The following is a 16933-nucleotide window of genomic DNA, read 5'->3' on the forward strand; positions in this document are numbered from 1 at the left end:
GGGAACAATTAAATTTTTGACAGAAATAAAACAAAATGAGATGATCAAGAATGATGATTATGAATAGGCGGAGTGTCCTGGTTTCAGATGGGTCCACGGATGACGTCGAGTGTTTGATTGAGTGTGAAGAGCCATTGGGAGAGCATGTCGGACGAGTCGGCGGAGAGGAGCACTCTGTAAATATGAGAGTGATGAAGTGAATATCAGGATTTGGAAAGAGGAATACAGAATTCAGAATCGAAGATTCTGGATTCAGATACGAAATCAAAACATTTGGATTCCATATCCTTCATTCCAATTATGGGAACCAGAACAGAGATCTCCGATTCCGGTTTCAGAATTCAAGACACTGATTTCCCAACTTTCAGTACCTCTTCTTCTCGACAACACTTCCTATAGTTCCATCCTCCGCATCGACAAGAATCTCAATGACGAATGAATCCGGTCTCGGACACAAATCCGCCGAGCATTTCTCAATCGAGTTGTTTGTACACTTTGTCAAATCGATCTGCATCTTCGGCTCACGTCCCATCTGTTCATCATCCGGATATTTCCAGAAGAAGACGACTCCACGACGAAGGACAGCCCAGTATCGTTCCCAGCTCGCCATGTTGCTTATTGTGTGGAACATTGTCTAAAAATATAATATATCAGAGTTCACTTTTAGTTTTGAGGGCATCTCCCCGAGCTTCAAACTCACCAGAAATCCTCTGAAATCAATCTCGAATGATTCCGGGAGACGGCTACATTGAGTTGTGATCATGACAGTCCCTTCGAGTGGATAGGTGACGTCATCCAAATAGAGACAACGCTCTCCAGAAGCGTCACGATCCAAAACCAAACGACCGCGGAACTTGAATGCAGTCTCCACTGGAACAGTAGTTTTCTTCTGTGCTGAAAATTCAATAATTAATTGTGAAAATTAATTGAAATGACTAACGCGGACCCATCAGACTCTTACACTTGTTGGCCAACGATGACCCAATGGAGAGCTCGGCCGGCTTGGCGGATGGAACACGCTGCAACTTTATTGGGATGATTATAGCATAAAACTGTCTAAAATTGCAATACCATCGCATAGATCTCAATGGAAACAACGAAGTCAACGGGAACATCAGAGAACTGAATCTGTTTCACAAAGAAGAGCTTATCGCAGGTCTCTTCTCCAGGGAAAACTCTCAACGGAACGAGTTCGGTGGCCTCGACTTGGTGTCCAAACTTGAAAAGAGCGACGAATGAGTACGAGTTGTCTAGAAAAATAAAATTTGTTTAGGGTATCATGATGGCCTAGGAAACCTAGACTAAAAAGGAATTAGAAGGCCCCTCAAACTGAATATTACTCGCAATACTCACCATCCTTGATAGTCAATCTCGACACGAAAAGTTTGTTCAAATGAACGATGAGATTCTTGAAAATGACAGCTCCTCGAAGTTCCTTCGCAACCGGTGGTGGAGGACGTCTAACCGCCGAGAACGCGTGAAGACGACGAAGTTCTTGTCGTTGAAGACGTAGAGTTTCACGAGAGATCAGAATCGACCGATGAGATGCAATCTCCTGAGAACGACGTCCTCTCTTCACCGCATCCACAAGTGCCGCCTCATTCATGCTCATTTGTTTCTGCGTATTCTCTATCATATACGATAGACGATTGATTTTTCTCATTACATCCGCATGCTTATCGACTGCTGAAACTCCGCTAATCGATGAGACGAATGTTTCATTTGGTCGATGGAGGTGATTGGTGCTATTTGTGTTGTTATTCAATTCCAGATGTGAATAATTCTCTTTGATTGAGTAAGATGATGTTTGATGACGCCCAGAAGGCGATTCGACGGGAGTGGATGTGGCGAGAGCGACCGGTGGAAGTTTGAAGTTGCTCGATGAAGATGGGAATCGAAACTGGAAGAAATTTTTACACTCGTGAAAAAAATGCCCATTTTAAATTAATGGAAACATAGGCGGAGTTTTGCATCTAGCTCCGCCCACTCAAAAGCACAAAATTAAGTGAAAAAGCTCCACCCCATTCGCAATTTCGCCGCACTGCTTCTTCTCACTCACCTTCTCTCCAGCTGTCGGTGTTCCCATCAAATCTTTCGTACGATACGCGTGCATCGACTGCCCAGCATGCGGAGCCGACAGCATTGGCGAGCGGAAGAATTGTGGCTCGTCGGCTGATGGAAGACGTCGACGAAGTTGCTCTCGTTGTATTTCACGATATTGGGACAGCGAGTACTCCAACTCGTTGTCGAAATGCTCTAATTCTGGCACAGTTACCGTATTTCGACGCTCTGGTGACTTCATTTTTGGTGACTCGGTTCGTGCTTTGAGTGCTTGTGGCATTTCTGGAACTTGTGAGGTTAGTAGGCTAATTGATCTGGAATTTCAGAATTCTCACCTGCCGCCTTATTAACTCCTCCCAGCAATTTGGTCGTCGAGTCGCTCCAATTCTGGCGAGGAGTATAAAACTTTTCCTCTCTAAACTTGCTGTTACTCTGATTATGATTAATTCCGTTAGTTCCGATTGTGTCAGTTGACGCGTGTGATTCGTGAGCTTGAAGGGTTTTACGCGAATCATCACTCTCCACAAAATCGAACATTCGATCGATTTTTCCGCGAATACTGCTGTTTTCAGTGGTGGCGAACAAGTCATCGGATTGAAGTGTTTGAGATGTGTGATGAGTGATGCGACTTCCAGCGTCCTGGAATAGTGAAATATGTATATTGAGAGAAGAGGTGGGATTCAGAAGTGGAATTTCGGGCTAAAAAAGAAAAAAAAGCGTTCATTACGCAAGAATTCGGAGTATTTTCGGATGAAAATTCGTCAAGAAAGCGCCAAACATGTTTTTTCATCATTTTCCGAAGAAAATAAAGTAATTTGAGAAATATGTGAATCTAAAAAGGCTCTGAATGCTAAAATGTCATTTTTCATCTTAAAGTATTCAACACTTTTTTGAAATTTGGAAAATTTCTATAATTTTTTTCTGGGAATCTCTGGAACATCGAACAATCTGGAGCGAAAATTGTCGACTTCACTGTTCATTCACTCCAGAATCATATTTTCTAACCTCAGTCGCCGGTGGTGAATACGGATGTCTCGACATCGAGTGTCTTGTAGATGGGATCGACGTCGTCTTGTTTCTCGACACCTCCGACGTCTTGTGCTCATTTCTATATGGCATTGGCGGAGTGATACTATTAGTCTGATAATGTTGATGATAGATTGGCGACGTCACCGAATTCGTATTCTTCGATTCGCTCATCTGAAAATCCGACGTCCACTGATGCTGTCGCTGCCAGCTCTCGAGTTTTCCGCCTCGCAAATCCTCTGCAGTATCTCTTCCGAACGCTTCTCGACTCGCTGCAAACAACGGTTTCTGCATTCCGAACACATTCGGCTCATTCAAATCTCCACTGACTGCACGTGACTCGTATCTTGACTCGAATTCAAAAGTTCTTCCAGTCGGCGGGATTTCCTGAGTCTTCGCTCGTGTATTCGCCGTCAATCTCTGCTTTCTCATCTTCTCATTTCGACCACCAATCGGCACTTCTAGACGTACTGGCACCTCGACTTTTCTCGAGTATTCTGAAAATGTCGTGTCTTTTGTCGGTGACGCTCTCTCCAGAGTCTTATATGAAAGTGCTGTCTTCACAGATCTCGGCGACGTAGTATAACGACTCTCCCGGTCATTTTCATCGGAATGCAGGTGAGTTGAGGAAGTTTGAAGTGGAATCTTCTCGAAAGCAGACACAAATCCATCTCCTTTCGCAACATTATCCTGAGAATAGTTCGAAGTCATCGCCACATTCGTCGGGAGATTCGATTTGTCCCCCGGCTTCATAACTGATGACGTGAGGAAAGTGTTTCTGGTGAAGACAAGTGGCTGGTGATGGAGAGATGAAGATGTACTTCTTCTACGATCCTCCTGTGATCGAATAGTTTGAGTTGAACTTCTGAAGGCGCTTGACGACGATCCGGTTAGAGGGCCACTCAATGGTCCGCTCAGTGGGATGGATGGTGTCGAGACACGTACGTCGTTGTTCGATTCACCTGGAAAAACAACTTTTATTAAAGAAAATTCGCTTTTTTAAGAGCTTTCATTCAGATTTCAGCAATAAGTTGATAATTTCGCAATTACCTGCTCCTCCAACCGGTTTCTTCATATTCCAAAAGTTCTCCTCTCTCGCCGACGGAATATGAACTTGACTCTTGAATTCCAACGGACGAACTGGCGCGCCATCATTCATCTTATCAAAAGCAGAAGCCAAATCACGGATTCTCCCTCTTGGAATGTGTTTTCTGATCGTATCACCACTTTTTTCCTCTTTTTTCTTCTCCAAATCCGTAGATTTCGGGATTTCAACAGTACGCTGTGGTTGTTGGATGTTCTTGGTCGGCATAGTGATCGGCACAACAATTTCTTCCGTTGATTTCTTGTAAGTCGGTTTAATTTGCTTTAATGGTTGAGCCTTTGGAATATGAACGAATCCAGAATTCTGATTTACAGAAGACGTCAAAATCGGAGTTTCGACTCTTCCCGTATATCCTTCACCGTCATTCGAATAGATATCAGATATATGACGAAGACGTGCACGAATCGAATTCTCTGGAACTTCTGGAGCACTATTCTTCGGGATGATAACTTCTTCTTGTGGTATATAACTAGCAGTCTTCGCTGGCGACATTCCGAATCGATTTGGCTCCGGAAGGTACGCACATTCACTGAGAACTGGAATAATAGCTGATTTGGTTAGTAAGAGTAAAAGCTCTCCAATGAGAATTTCAGTGGAGCGCATATGCTAACTTACCATCTCCGAAATGTTGATTTTGTCGGAGACGTATCGAATTCCCAGTCTGCACAGCGATTTCCACAGTTTTTCGAATATTTTCACCGATATTCGAGCGAATATGTTTCTGTTCGTGAGCTCGTTGAACTGTTTGTGGTGTCTTCATGACGAGCGATTCCTCAGATTGACTGGCGGATCGATGTGGCTGGCGTTTCGGGATTACTGGCTGAAAATGGACAGAAATTAAATGGAAAACCTAGAAATTCGGTGTTTTATTCAAAAAATGCAACACTCGCGAGAAAATTGAATGAAAGTACTTCAAAATCCGTCGATAATTAGTCATTTTATGAGATTTGAATCGACCTACACATAAATTAGTGGTAATCACAATTCAAAATGTCAAAATGCAGATAATAATTAACTCATTGAGTTTCTAATTACCCAATCATTACTAATACTGCTCATTGAACTTCATAAAACAATTCCTATATAATACCAGGTAATTATCGATAACCTTCGAAGAAATTCGTAGAAAACGTGTTATTTTTCAACTTTGTTTGCAAAGTAATATGAAAATGAACTCAATTTGATAGTTTGAAACCAAATCGGAACCCGATGCTCAAATATAAACAAAACTACTAGCAACAACTCCATACACACCCGCTTCGCGCATTGAATAACTCTCTAAATTGTTTATAAATTACCAACCGTGAGCGCCGAAGTAACAATAAGCGCTTTCTGTGGCTGATTCTCGTCATCGTGTCTGGAGAGCTGAAAAAATTGAACGAAAATGATTAAAACATTCCATTCCAAGGCGTACGCTTGAGGAAGACGATGAGAAACCACCGTCCTGAGCATCACTTCGGAGCAAAGTGGAACGAGTTCTCGTAGTGCTGGTTGGTGTGCAACTGTGCTCGGAAGTCGGGCGAAACGGCTGAAGAAATTCCTTAATTCGCTGGAAAAACTGAGAAAAAACTACCTCTCCTGGTTCATTATCGTCGAATTTCTCATCTGGATGACTGTAAAGTGTTGGAATCTCCACGAAACCGACTCCTTTATCACTGGCAATCGATCTGGATACAGAACTTTGACGACTTCTTGGGAGTTTGAAACCAGAACGATCGTCTGAACTGAGACCTTCGGCTTCTGGCGATTGACTGTATCGGGCGGCAAGTATGAGACGATCGTCAGTGTTTGAGTTGGTTCCCTGGAAAATTGATTGAATTGGGTTGGTTTTTTTGCTGAAAATTTTGCGAGAAAGCATGTTGAACGTGTTTTCAGGTAAATAATTCGGAAAATTGATCGAAAATCAAGATTTGAAGCTAATTTTCTAATTTTTGCGCCAGCTACTAGCAGTTTTTTCTCGCGCCGACACAGATTTTCACAGTTTTTGACATATTTTCGCTGTTTTTCATAATTGTTTCGGTAAATTATCATGAAAGCGAAAATAGGTCAACAACAGTGAAAATCTGTCGGCGCGAGAGCTGTTGTAATTAAAAATTCTGGGCTAATATGTAATTATGTACCATTGAGAATCTAGAAGACGCTCTCGACACATGTCCATTATCAATTTCAGTCAGACTCTGTTGAGATATCGATCTTCCGAGATCATCTTGAGAAGTTGTGATCGATGGAATCTTCTCGAATCCATTCTCAACATTCTCCGAATAACTGGAAATTCTGGATCGAGGACGTGGAACCGGTGCAGAATGGATGCGATTCAAGCTGTTCGTAGACGAGGAAAGTGGTGGTGGATGTCCTCCAATCAACACGAATTCGTCGTTATTCGAGTGAAGTGACAACTTGCTCAGATGATTCTGAAGGTATTCTGAACCGGCATGATACGTACGAACGTCTTCATTCATTGCATCGATTTCACGGTGACTGGTGCTCATTGGTGGGAGGAGATTGTTGTTTTGACGGTTGGAGCCGCCCGAACTGACGGTTCGACTGCGAACGAATGGTCTTCTCTGGAATAATGGCTAGATTGAATGTGTTTGATGTGACCCCACTTATTCTAACACAATTTTACACTATTCCAGAAGTGATAAAGCGATAATTTATCAAAAAACAACGAAAATAGCGAGAAATGTGAGTTTTCAACAGAAAATGGTTCACAAAAACCATCCGCCTCACCGTCGCCTCATCATAACCGTTTTCCATTAAATCTCTGTTCGACGATTTTCTTGAAATATGCACTTGTCCATTATCTCCCATATCATCCCACTCAATGCTGACTTTCGATCCAGCTAGACTAGTTTTCGATGGGTTTTTGGAGTTTCTGAACGATCTATCATCGTTGAACAGACTTCTATGAGAAATCGAACGACTTCCAGCCATTACACGATCGCCGGCGCTTTCAAAATCAATTTTCGAACGATTGAGGCTTTGGCGGGAGTGACGGAACTGGTTGTAAGCGCCGCCGTCGATCAGGTTCTGAAAATTTTGATTTTTTTTTAGGAAAAATAGCTCGGAAAAGGTAATAAAGCACCACAGTAGTAAAAATTGTATTTTACTGGGAGAAAATCAGTTAACTGAGCTCAGATCGTCTACTAACATGATAACTCGAAGAATTGGAGCCTCGCGACCCAAATTTCTTCTCTGAGTGTGCTGGTCCAATGCTCAAATCCTCTCCGCTCAAGTAAACCGTCTTATAAGCATTTTTTGGCTGATTTCTTGTATCGAATGACGTTTCGTTAGCCGGAATCACCACCTCGTCACCGAAATTCGAGTTTTTAACTTCGACCTGAAAAAAATTATTCATTTTTCCATCGCAAGTCAATAAAACCTACCAAATTTGGGCTTCCAAGGTCTTCGAAACCCGTCGGCGCCTTCATTGGACTCTGATTCTGGCGGTTTTGATTCTGACGGCTCTTTCCCTTCTTTCTCCCCATTTTTGGACGAGTTTTCGGTGTATTTCTGGCTGAAAATTGCAATAAAATACGTATTTTTGCTATTTTTTAGGAAAAAATCTTTAAAAATCGACGAATTTTGAGAAATTTTAAGAGAGAAAAAATTTGAAGAATTATTTTTAGCGCGAGTTTAAAGGCGCACAGATGACAAGCGGGCGCGGGTCTCGCAACGATTACAAACGAAAAATGGAGGGAATTTTGAATTTTTAAAGCTCTTCTTTTTCTTTTCCGGATTTTTTCTTTTTCGCATTCTGAAAAAGGAGAAAAAATAGAGATGAAAAGTTTATTACAACAGAAAAAAGGGGGAAACAGTTAAAAATGATTATTACAATTCGAACATATGTAATGTTTCTCAATAAATTTCTGTGGGCGGTATCCTTCAACCGATTTATAAGGGGAACGACGGAATAAACTATATTCCAAATATTGTGGCAGCCAACATAGTACAGCCAGAAATGTCAAAAATGTAAAAACTCGTTTTCCGTCGTCATCTTCGTAGTAGATTCGAAACAAGCAATAACATATGATAGGAATGAAGTTGATAACGACCTGAAAGAGAAACAATTAAAAATTGAAATAAATCAAAAAACTTAAAATTCTCAATATATGAAATGAAGCAGTCAAATATCGCTTTCTGAAGGCCTCCATATTTTCAGAATGAGTTCTGATTAGTTCCATTTGTCGGCGGATGAATTCGGATGGAGTGGTTGAATTCGTTGAAATATCGGTTTTTTGGAAAATTATTCTAGCTCGATCAATTTTTTTCTCTACGTAGACGATTACCCACGTGACGACCCTAAAACGTTCCAAATTTTCTAGAATTCCTGGAAAACGAAATCTTACCAGACACAAAGAAAAACGAATGATAGAAATATAGTTTCTCCACTCAATAAATATTCCATAAACCATGGCATTCTCTGATCGATAAAAATATAATATCGGATATAGGCAGCCATCAGAAACAGTACGAAATTGAGAATTTTGTTGCCAGTTTTCTGAAATTAATAGATTATTGATTCATCTCTTGACAATAGATCTGATACCGCGGATCTTAGATGCGCCTCGTTCGCCTCACTCATTCTTTCATAATCGATCCATTGATTTTTGACAGAATTCTCTAGGAAATTCAGCTGGTTACTGTCATTTTCAGTTATCTCTATTTTCTCCAAAAACTTCTCAAATTTACGCTGGAGACTAGAAAATGACAATTGATCGTCATCATTTTTAGTTGTATTCAATAAAAGATTTTGAGTGATTGAGAGACTCGGATGAAAGACTTTTGAAGACAAATTACATGACATTTCTGAAAAATTATTGATTTTTGGTGAAATGAGGTCTTTTGAGAAGTGACAAGACAAACAACGGTATCCACACAGCATGGCGAGACGTAAGGTCTTGAAAACGCGCTCCATCGCACAACGGTTGGCGTGGTGGCAAGTTTGAATTTGCCAAGGATTATCTTTTAGGTACAGCCAACACAGGGTCTCGGGATGAGTTGTGAAAATAAACGCGCTCCGCTGAAATCAGCTAAAATTTTAGCGCGAAATTCAAAATAATTTTTTTATTTTAAAACTTTATTTCTTTATTTAATAGAATTGATCTTGAAAATATGCGAGGTAGTCGAAAAACTGGCCAACAATGCGGGAAAACGGACATAAATCGGCTCAAAAAAAGATCGATTAAGCTGCGTATCAAAGTGCCACAGTGAAACAGCGAATTGAAAAAATTAAAATTTGAATTTACCGCCAATGTCTAGTGGAGCGCATACGATTTCACTACTCACCCCTAGACCCTGTGAGCCAATAACAATATAAATCCTGTAATAGAAACGCACCTAGCGGGACCTGCTCGCAGCGGTATATCTCGGTTCCCAAAGGGTATATCAAAAAGCTGTTAACTGACAAAATATAGATTAATATTCATACAATATTTCTTCAGTTGAAAACATTTTCATGTCTTTAAAGACAGCCGAGTTAGGATGCTCCACAGGTTTTTACGGTGGACGCGCACGCACCGCGACTCAAAAATATTTTCTCAAATCTGTACGTTGAAGATCTTACTCCTCGCTATGCTGAGTATCCACAATGACCTCGATGATTAAGATGAGAATACCTTATTTTATTAGAGCTACGAAAAAGGAAAAGTAAACACAAGTTCATTCGAAGAAAAAGTGTGAAAACAATTACAAATGATTTGTACATTTTGTACAAATAAATAATAAACACCTTTTTCCTTTCAACATTGAAAAGTTTGCCGTCGTACTTCCACTTTTACAAAAACTGTTATAGATAAAAGAGAAGACGACAACGTAGAATTTAATTTAAGGAGCAACATTGATTGTCAGTTTCTCTATATCATCCCGATTGCCAGCCGGTGCATAAAATTTATTTTCGAAGTGGTTCTGTTCATCATTCTTCAATTTGTTCATCACGTATTTGATCACTGAAAAAAACAGGCTTGCGTTTAGATGACGTCCGGAAAACATAGCATTTTTTTGTTCTGACTAATTTAGTGTGGTAAATGTTAGTTCATGTACAGTACCGGACAAAAAGCTATCAATTTTTGCCGTTTTCAGTTGAAATTGCCCAACTTTGAGGGTGTGTCATGGTAATTCTGACTGACCTATCAAGTAGATTACTGATAAATCATAGAGATCAAAAGTAGAGCTCCAATTTTGTAGTTGACAAATTTTGTGTGCAGACACTCCCTAGAGAGTTATAGTAAGTCGACAGCTCAAAAATCGCACTATTTTGCACTGAAATGGGTCAATTTGATGAAGAAATTGCTTTGTCGATATGTACCTTGCTAGTGAGTGTCCGTACAGAAAAGTAGTCAACTACAAAGTTGGAGTTCTACTCTTGGTCTGTTTGATCCCATAAAAAGTTATTTTGTGGGACAGTTAGTTTTACCATGACACACTCTCAAAGTTGGACTTTTTCAACTAAAAAAGGCAAAACTTAATATACTTTTGAGCGGTACTGTAGATAATCTATGTATTTTTTCTGATTTTTGTTTGGTGCTAGTACTAAAGTTGCACGGAATTCAAAAAACCCTTACATTTACACATCCCAAAGGTAGCAATCAATGAAATCGAATAAATGATAAGAAGGAAAGTTTTGGAATTCCAGAAAGCATTGAACATCAGAATAGCTGAGAGTCCGAAAAGTACCAAGTGCAAAATCTGAAATTACGTTAGGATTCAAAAAAAAGAGAACATAAACTCACAAGTGCAGTTATAAAATCCAAGCCATGAATTCTGTTGGAACAATCGACTATTTTTAGAATCAGAAATATGATGATAATAAAGAGACAAGTGGCAATGGCAAAGTGGAAGTAGAAGTGATCCATGAATTCGAGAAATGTGGTGAGTATCATCATCTGAATATTTGATTTTTGTTTTGATTATCTACAAAAATTGTATTGTATAGAAAGATCGAGATCGGGGCGATGGTAAACAAGAAGCACGGGACCTCAGAATAATATTTTTCAGCATCTCGTCTGGAAAAATCATTTTGGTTTTGCAATCATGACGTTGACAAACCTCTATATTCACTCAATAATATCAAATACCCTATTTTCTCTAATAGACCGGCATATCTATTTCCAATTTCTCCAGTCTATTTTTTCGGTTTAAAATCATGTATTTTTATGAAAAAACAATTTTTAGCCTCATAGTTCTTCTTTAAAAGTGTATACCAAAAAAATGAGATGGTATAATTAGAGACAGACGGACTGTTTCCTTATTTTTCAAGCTCCCTTTTTATTGCCAGTCTATTATAGAAAATACGGTACGTACCTTTAGAATCCCTTGGCCTACACGATGCTTCAAGACGTCATAGCTTTGAAACGAAATGACTTCAAATGCTATTCAACAAAAAAGAGCGTTCCGAAAAAGAACAACATTTTAAAGATCGTTAGAGAGCGCTCAATAGTGGAAAATGAGTGAAATGACATTTAGAATACATTCGGAACCCATGATGTTGGGGGAAATAGAATGATGTTGTTACATCCTAGGCTCGCATGCATAAGTATTTAGGTTTGATCTATCCCAAGTAAGAGCGCGCACGTTGGTCTCTATGCGCGTCTCTCTTTCACATTGTTTGTAGTTTAGTCAGACTTCCCTATATAAGGGACTGACATCCCTCATTCTAGTTCTTCCTTCTTCCCCAACTTATCAGTGACTTCTATTCTGTTATAGTTTATCTCCCTTGAATAAACCCTCTATCTATTCATCCCATTGTTCTTTGGACTACAACCCGGCTACAGTATGCCGGATCCCAAGGACACAACAACTGGCGATCAGGCAATGGCAATGGCGGATCTCACCAGGCAGATATCTTCACTGCTCGAAGCGTTCAGTAAGATGGCTCAATCTACTGGTACGTCTACAGGATCTTCATCAGTCTCCAACACAAGTAGCCAACTGGTGGAATCACTCTCAACCCGGATTCCGATGTTCGCATATGAACCAGATGAGGACAAGACGTTTGACTCATGGTACAGCCGCTACGAGGACATCATCACTAAGGACGGATCATCTCTCACAGATGACGCCAAAGCACGGTTAGTTCTAGCTAAACTCAACGCTAAAGAGTATTCTCATTTTGCAAATCGTATTCTCCCAACGCTTCCAAATGCACTCGGGTTCACCGATCTCATTCAAAAGCTCAAGGAGACGTTCAAGTCGACAAGCTCCATCTTCCGGAAACGACAAGATTTTCTCCGAACGGAATACAATGGGTCAGCAATTGAAGAATACACAGGCCTCGTGCTCCGTCGTTTCACATCATCAGAGTTCAAAAAAATGTCGGATGACCAGATCTGCTGCATGGTCTGGATAAATGGGCTCCGAGACAACTCATACTCGGACATCCGCACCAAAGCCCTACAAGTGATGGAAGCAAAACCAAATTGCACACTTCTCGAATTGGAGCAGGACATCAAGCGCCTTCTTGACGTCCGAGCTGACTCCAAAAGTGTGTCAAAAGTGGAAGCAGTGTCAAACGAGATCAATGCCATACACAACGCAATCAAAAGGGACAAGTCACAGAAAGCTCCACCTTCACCATGCTACAAGTGTGGAGGTAGTCATTGGGCTAAGGAATGTAGTAAAAAGGTCACATGCTCTAACTGTAATAAGAACGGGCATATTGCAAAATTTTGCAGATCCAAGCAGCGAGACTCTTCTAAAGTCAACAAGAAGGTCAGATCAGTAGTCATCTCCACCGCGTCAACTTCTGGATCCAGTCGAATCTACCGTATCATCTCCATCAACGGAAAGAAGATTCAAATGCAACTGGATACCGGAGCCGACGTAACGTTGATCAGCGTAAAGGACTGGAATCGTTTGGGTCGTCCTCAACTTCAGGCACCATCGATCAAGGTCAAATCGGCTAATCATCAACCGATTGCTGTTAAAGGATCATTCCAGTGCAATTTCATCATCAATGGAAATTCAGCAACTGGACATGCACAAGTAGCTGAGACGGGTACTCTTTTGGGAACCGATTGGATTTCAAAGGATACAAAGCTCTGGCAACTCCTCAACAACAACCAAGTCAATGCAGTACGTTCTGATGTCGGATCAGCATGCGACTACCTGGACGGCAGTCGGGAACAACTGAAAATTGATTTGAAGAAGGAATTCGATCCCGTTTTCCAGCCAGGACTCGGTCTTTGTACCAAAACTAAAGCATCTCTTCTACCTAAGCCGGATGCACACCCAGTGTTCCGGAAAGCTCGACCTGTGCCATACGCTGCACTAACTACAGTATCCGATGAACTAGAACGTCTACAGCAAGCAGGCGTCATCTCACCAGTCGATCATTCGGAATGGGCAGCTCCGATTGTTCTGGTCAAAAAGAAGAATGGATCACTTCGCATGTGTGCAGATTTCTCCACTGGATTGAATGATGCCATCCAGCAGCATCAGCACCCACTACCAACGGCAGACGATATTTTTTCAACTCTAAACGGTGGGAAATACTTTTCGCAGATTGATCTGGCCGAAGCATATTTACAGATAGAAATTGATGAGCAAGCCAAGCAGATGCTCTGCATCAACACACATCGTGGATTGTATCGCTACAATCGACTTCCATTTGGTGTCAAGTCAGCTCCAGGATCCTTCCAACAAATTATGGATTCTATGACTTCTGGGTTAGATGGAGTTGCGGCCTATCTCGACGACATCATAATCACTGGCTCATCAGTGGCAGAGCACAATCAACGACTCAAAACGGTGATGAGTCGAATTCAAGACTTTGGATTACGCGTAAGAATAGAGAAATGCACTTTTCTAAGTCCGAAAATAACTTTTCTTGGGTTCATCATTGATAAAGATGGACGCCGACCGGATCCGGAAAAAGTCTCTGCAATTCGACACATGCCAGTACCACAAAATGAAAGTCAAGTCCGATCTTTCCTAGGACTCATTCAGTTTTATGGCTCATTCGTCAAGGAACTCTTCAAACTTCGTCCGCCACTGGATGCTCTCACCAAAAAGGATGTCGAGTTCAAATGGACATCTGAATGTCAAAAGGCTTTTGACCACATCAAGCAGATTCTCCACTCGGATCTGTTGCTCACACACTACGATCCGAAACTGCCAATCATCGTCGCAGCGGACGCTTCTCAATACGGAATCGGTGCTGTCATATCACATCGATTTCCGGATGGCTCCGAGAAGGCCATCTACCACATCAGCAAGGCTCTCACTGCTCCGCAGCGAAACTACAGCCAGATTGAGAAGGAGGCTTTTGGCCTCATCACTGCCGTCACCAAGTTCCATCGATTCATTCATGGTCGACACTTCACACTGCGAACTGATCACAAACCTCTTCTTTCCATCTTCGGTGAAAAGAAAGGTATACCTGTCTACAGCGCAAATCGTCTCCAACGTTGGGCCATCATCTTGCTCAACTACGACTTCAATATTGAGTACATCAACACTCACGATTTTGGACAAGCCGACGCTCTCTCAAGGCTAATTTCCGAGCAAATTCAGCAAAAGGAATGTGAGGATCGTGTCATTGCTCAAATCGAATCGGAAGTCGTGACAAATTTGGTCAGCACGTGTGAGCAACTACCAGTGACAGCAGATATGGTGCGATCCTACTCCAGAAAGGACAAACTCTTAGCCGACGTGTTCCAATACACGATCTCAGGTTCGTGGCCAAAAATCATTGAAAAAAAATCACAAATTTATCTTTTTCACAATCGACGTGACCAACTATCGATCGTCTCGGACTGTCTCATGTTCAACGATCGTATTGTCATCCCCACTTCGCTCCGACCACGTGTGCTCAAAATTCTCCATCGGGCTCACCCAGGAATCGTAAGGATGAAACAGTTGGCTCGCACTCTCGTATACTGACCATCCATTGACAAGGATATCGAGAAGATTGTGAGAAGTTGTGATCAATGTGCCGCAGTGGCAAAGGATCCTGTCAAGAACACGCTCTGCTCCTGGCCGATCTCGACTGCTCCATGGCAACGCGTACACATAGACTACGCTGGTCCCATTGATGGCACATATTTTCTGGTTATAGTTGACGCCTATTCCAAATGGCCGGAAGTGATTCCAACCTCATCAATCACTGCCACAGCTACTATCAACATTATGCGCAAACTCTTTGCACAATTTGGAGATCCAGAAACTTTGGTTTCGGACAACGGAACTCAATTTACATCCACACAGTTCGCCGAATTCTGCATTCAACGAGGAATTCGTCACACTCGATCTCCACCATTCCACCCTCAGTCGAATGGTCAGGCGGAACGATTTGTGGATACCCTGAAAAGGGCCTTAGGCAAGTTAAAAGGGGAGGGAACTACAGATACCGCCTTGTATTTGTTCCTTCAGAGTTATCGCTCTACTCCTTGCACAGCCAGTCTGAATGGCTCAACACCGGCTGAGAACTTCATTGGTCGAAAGATCCGCACCTACTTGGATCAACTACTCCCCAACGACCAACTCACCGTCTCGCACGATACAGAGATGGAAGAGCAGTTCAAAAAGCAACATGGTGCTCGTCCTCGCAACTTCCAGAAGGAGGAAAAGGTTTATGTTAAAGACTATCGAAACATAAATACTGCCTCGTGGATTCCAGGTACTATCCAAAGTCGCATCGGAAAGACACTCTACAAAGTCTTCGTCAACGACACCACTTGGATCCGCCACTCAAATCAACTGCGCCGACGTGATGATCCAATTAAGGATGTTCCACTGGATACGTTGGACCTCATGGATTTTATGCCAAGTTCAACTACACGCCCGGACGGCTTCAACAATGCACCGCCTAAAGTGAAAACTCCTGTCAAACCGAGGACGCCATCGCCACCACCACTTCGTAAATCGACTCGAAATGTAAAATCACCATCAAAATTTATTGTCAAACCATCTTTGAAATCTTACCGTTAGCTATGTTCTCTTCTTTCCCACTAGTTAAGCTAGTTCTAGGTTCTCCCATTTGTTTTATATTGTATTCATCTTAAAAGGGGAGGTGTTACATCCTAGGCTCGCATGCATAAGTATTTAGGTTTGATCTATCCCAAGTAAGAGCGCGCACGTTGGTCTCTATGCGCGTCTCTCTTTCACATTGTTTGTAGTTTAGTCAGACTTCCCTATATAAGGGACTGACATCCCTCATTCTAGTTCTTCCTTCTTCCCCAACTTATCAGTGACTTCTATTCTGTTATAGTTTATCTCCCTTGAATAAACCCTCTATCTATTCATCCCATTGTTCTTTGGACTACAACCCGGCTACAGTATGCCGGATCCCAAGGACACAACAGATGTCATTTTAGTTAGATGTTTATAGTTACAGTATCCCGGCGAGCCTGCTACAGCGGCGGGAGTCTACCTCACGGTAGGTCCGCTAGCTGTGATGTAAGAAATTATTAAACTCTTCATCAGTTTGGTTCATTTGTACAAAGTGGGTTTGTGCAGATGGGTCAAGTTCAGGGAACCCCAGGGTCTATGTGTTCATCACTACTATGCTGGTCAGTACCTGATTTGATGGTTTCGGACTCTGGGTATTTACCATCCCCCTCTCTTATATGAACAATGATTTATGCGATCAGGATTCCTCCAACTATGTCATAGTCGTAGGGTGTTGGCACACCACTGACTATGACGGAGTTTCCCGCCAGGAGCCTCACGGCCTTCAACTTTCTCTTTCAGGTTTGCACCCTCCAGGTCAAGTCGGCATCCAACCGGTCCGCGCGTGTGCTC

The 16933-nt window shown here is 41.8% G+C and overlaps 2 protein-coding genes across 2 annotated transcripts; one reads left to right on the plus strand and one right to left on the minus strand.

Annotated features, from left to right (window-relative positions):
• Window positions 1-59: 59 nt before the first annotated feature.
• On the plus strand, window positions 60-638 carry GCK72_009080 (uncharacterized protein; the record flags this gene model as incomplete). The annotated part of the gene is made up of 2 exons (XM_053727203.1): window positions 60-176; window positions 369-638. The coding sequence occupies 2 exons, from the start codon at window positions 60-62 to the stop codon at window positions 636-638; spliced, it is 387 nt and encodes a 128-aa protein (XP_053586780.1).
• GCK72_009081 (uncharacterized protein) lies at window positions 84-7680 on the minus strand (the record flags this gene model as incomplete). The annotated part of the gene is made up of 18 exons (XM_053727204.1): window positions 84-174; window positions 372-634; window positions 701-894; window positions 941-1019; window positions 1072-1250; window positions 1354-1900; window positions 2060-2343; window positions 2397-2700; window positions 3067-4049; window positions 4138-4728; window positions 4808-5012; window positions 5495-5557; window positions 5607-5720; window positions 5766-5993; window positions 6313-6756; window positions 6923-7222; window positions 7344-7532; window positions 7579-7680. 18 exons carry the CDS (start codon window positions 7678-7680, stop codon window positions 84-86), a joined length of 5160 nt encoding a protein of 1719 aa, XP_053586781.1.
• Between the last annotated feature and the right edge of the window lie 9253 nt (window positions 7681-16933).

Source organism: Caenorhabditis remanei, chromosome III (assembly GCF_010183535.1).
Source record: "Caenorhabditis remanei strain PX506 chromosome III, whole genome shotgun sequence".
NCBI classification, from domain to species: Eukaryota; Metazoa; Nematoda; class Chromadorea; order Rhabditida; family Rhabditidae; genus Caenorhabditis; species Caenorhabditis remanei.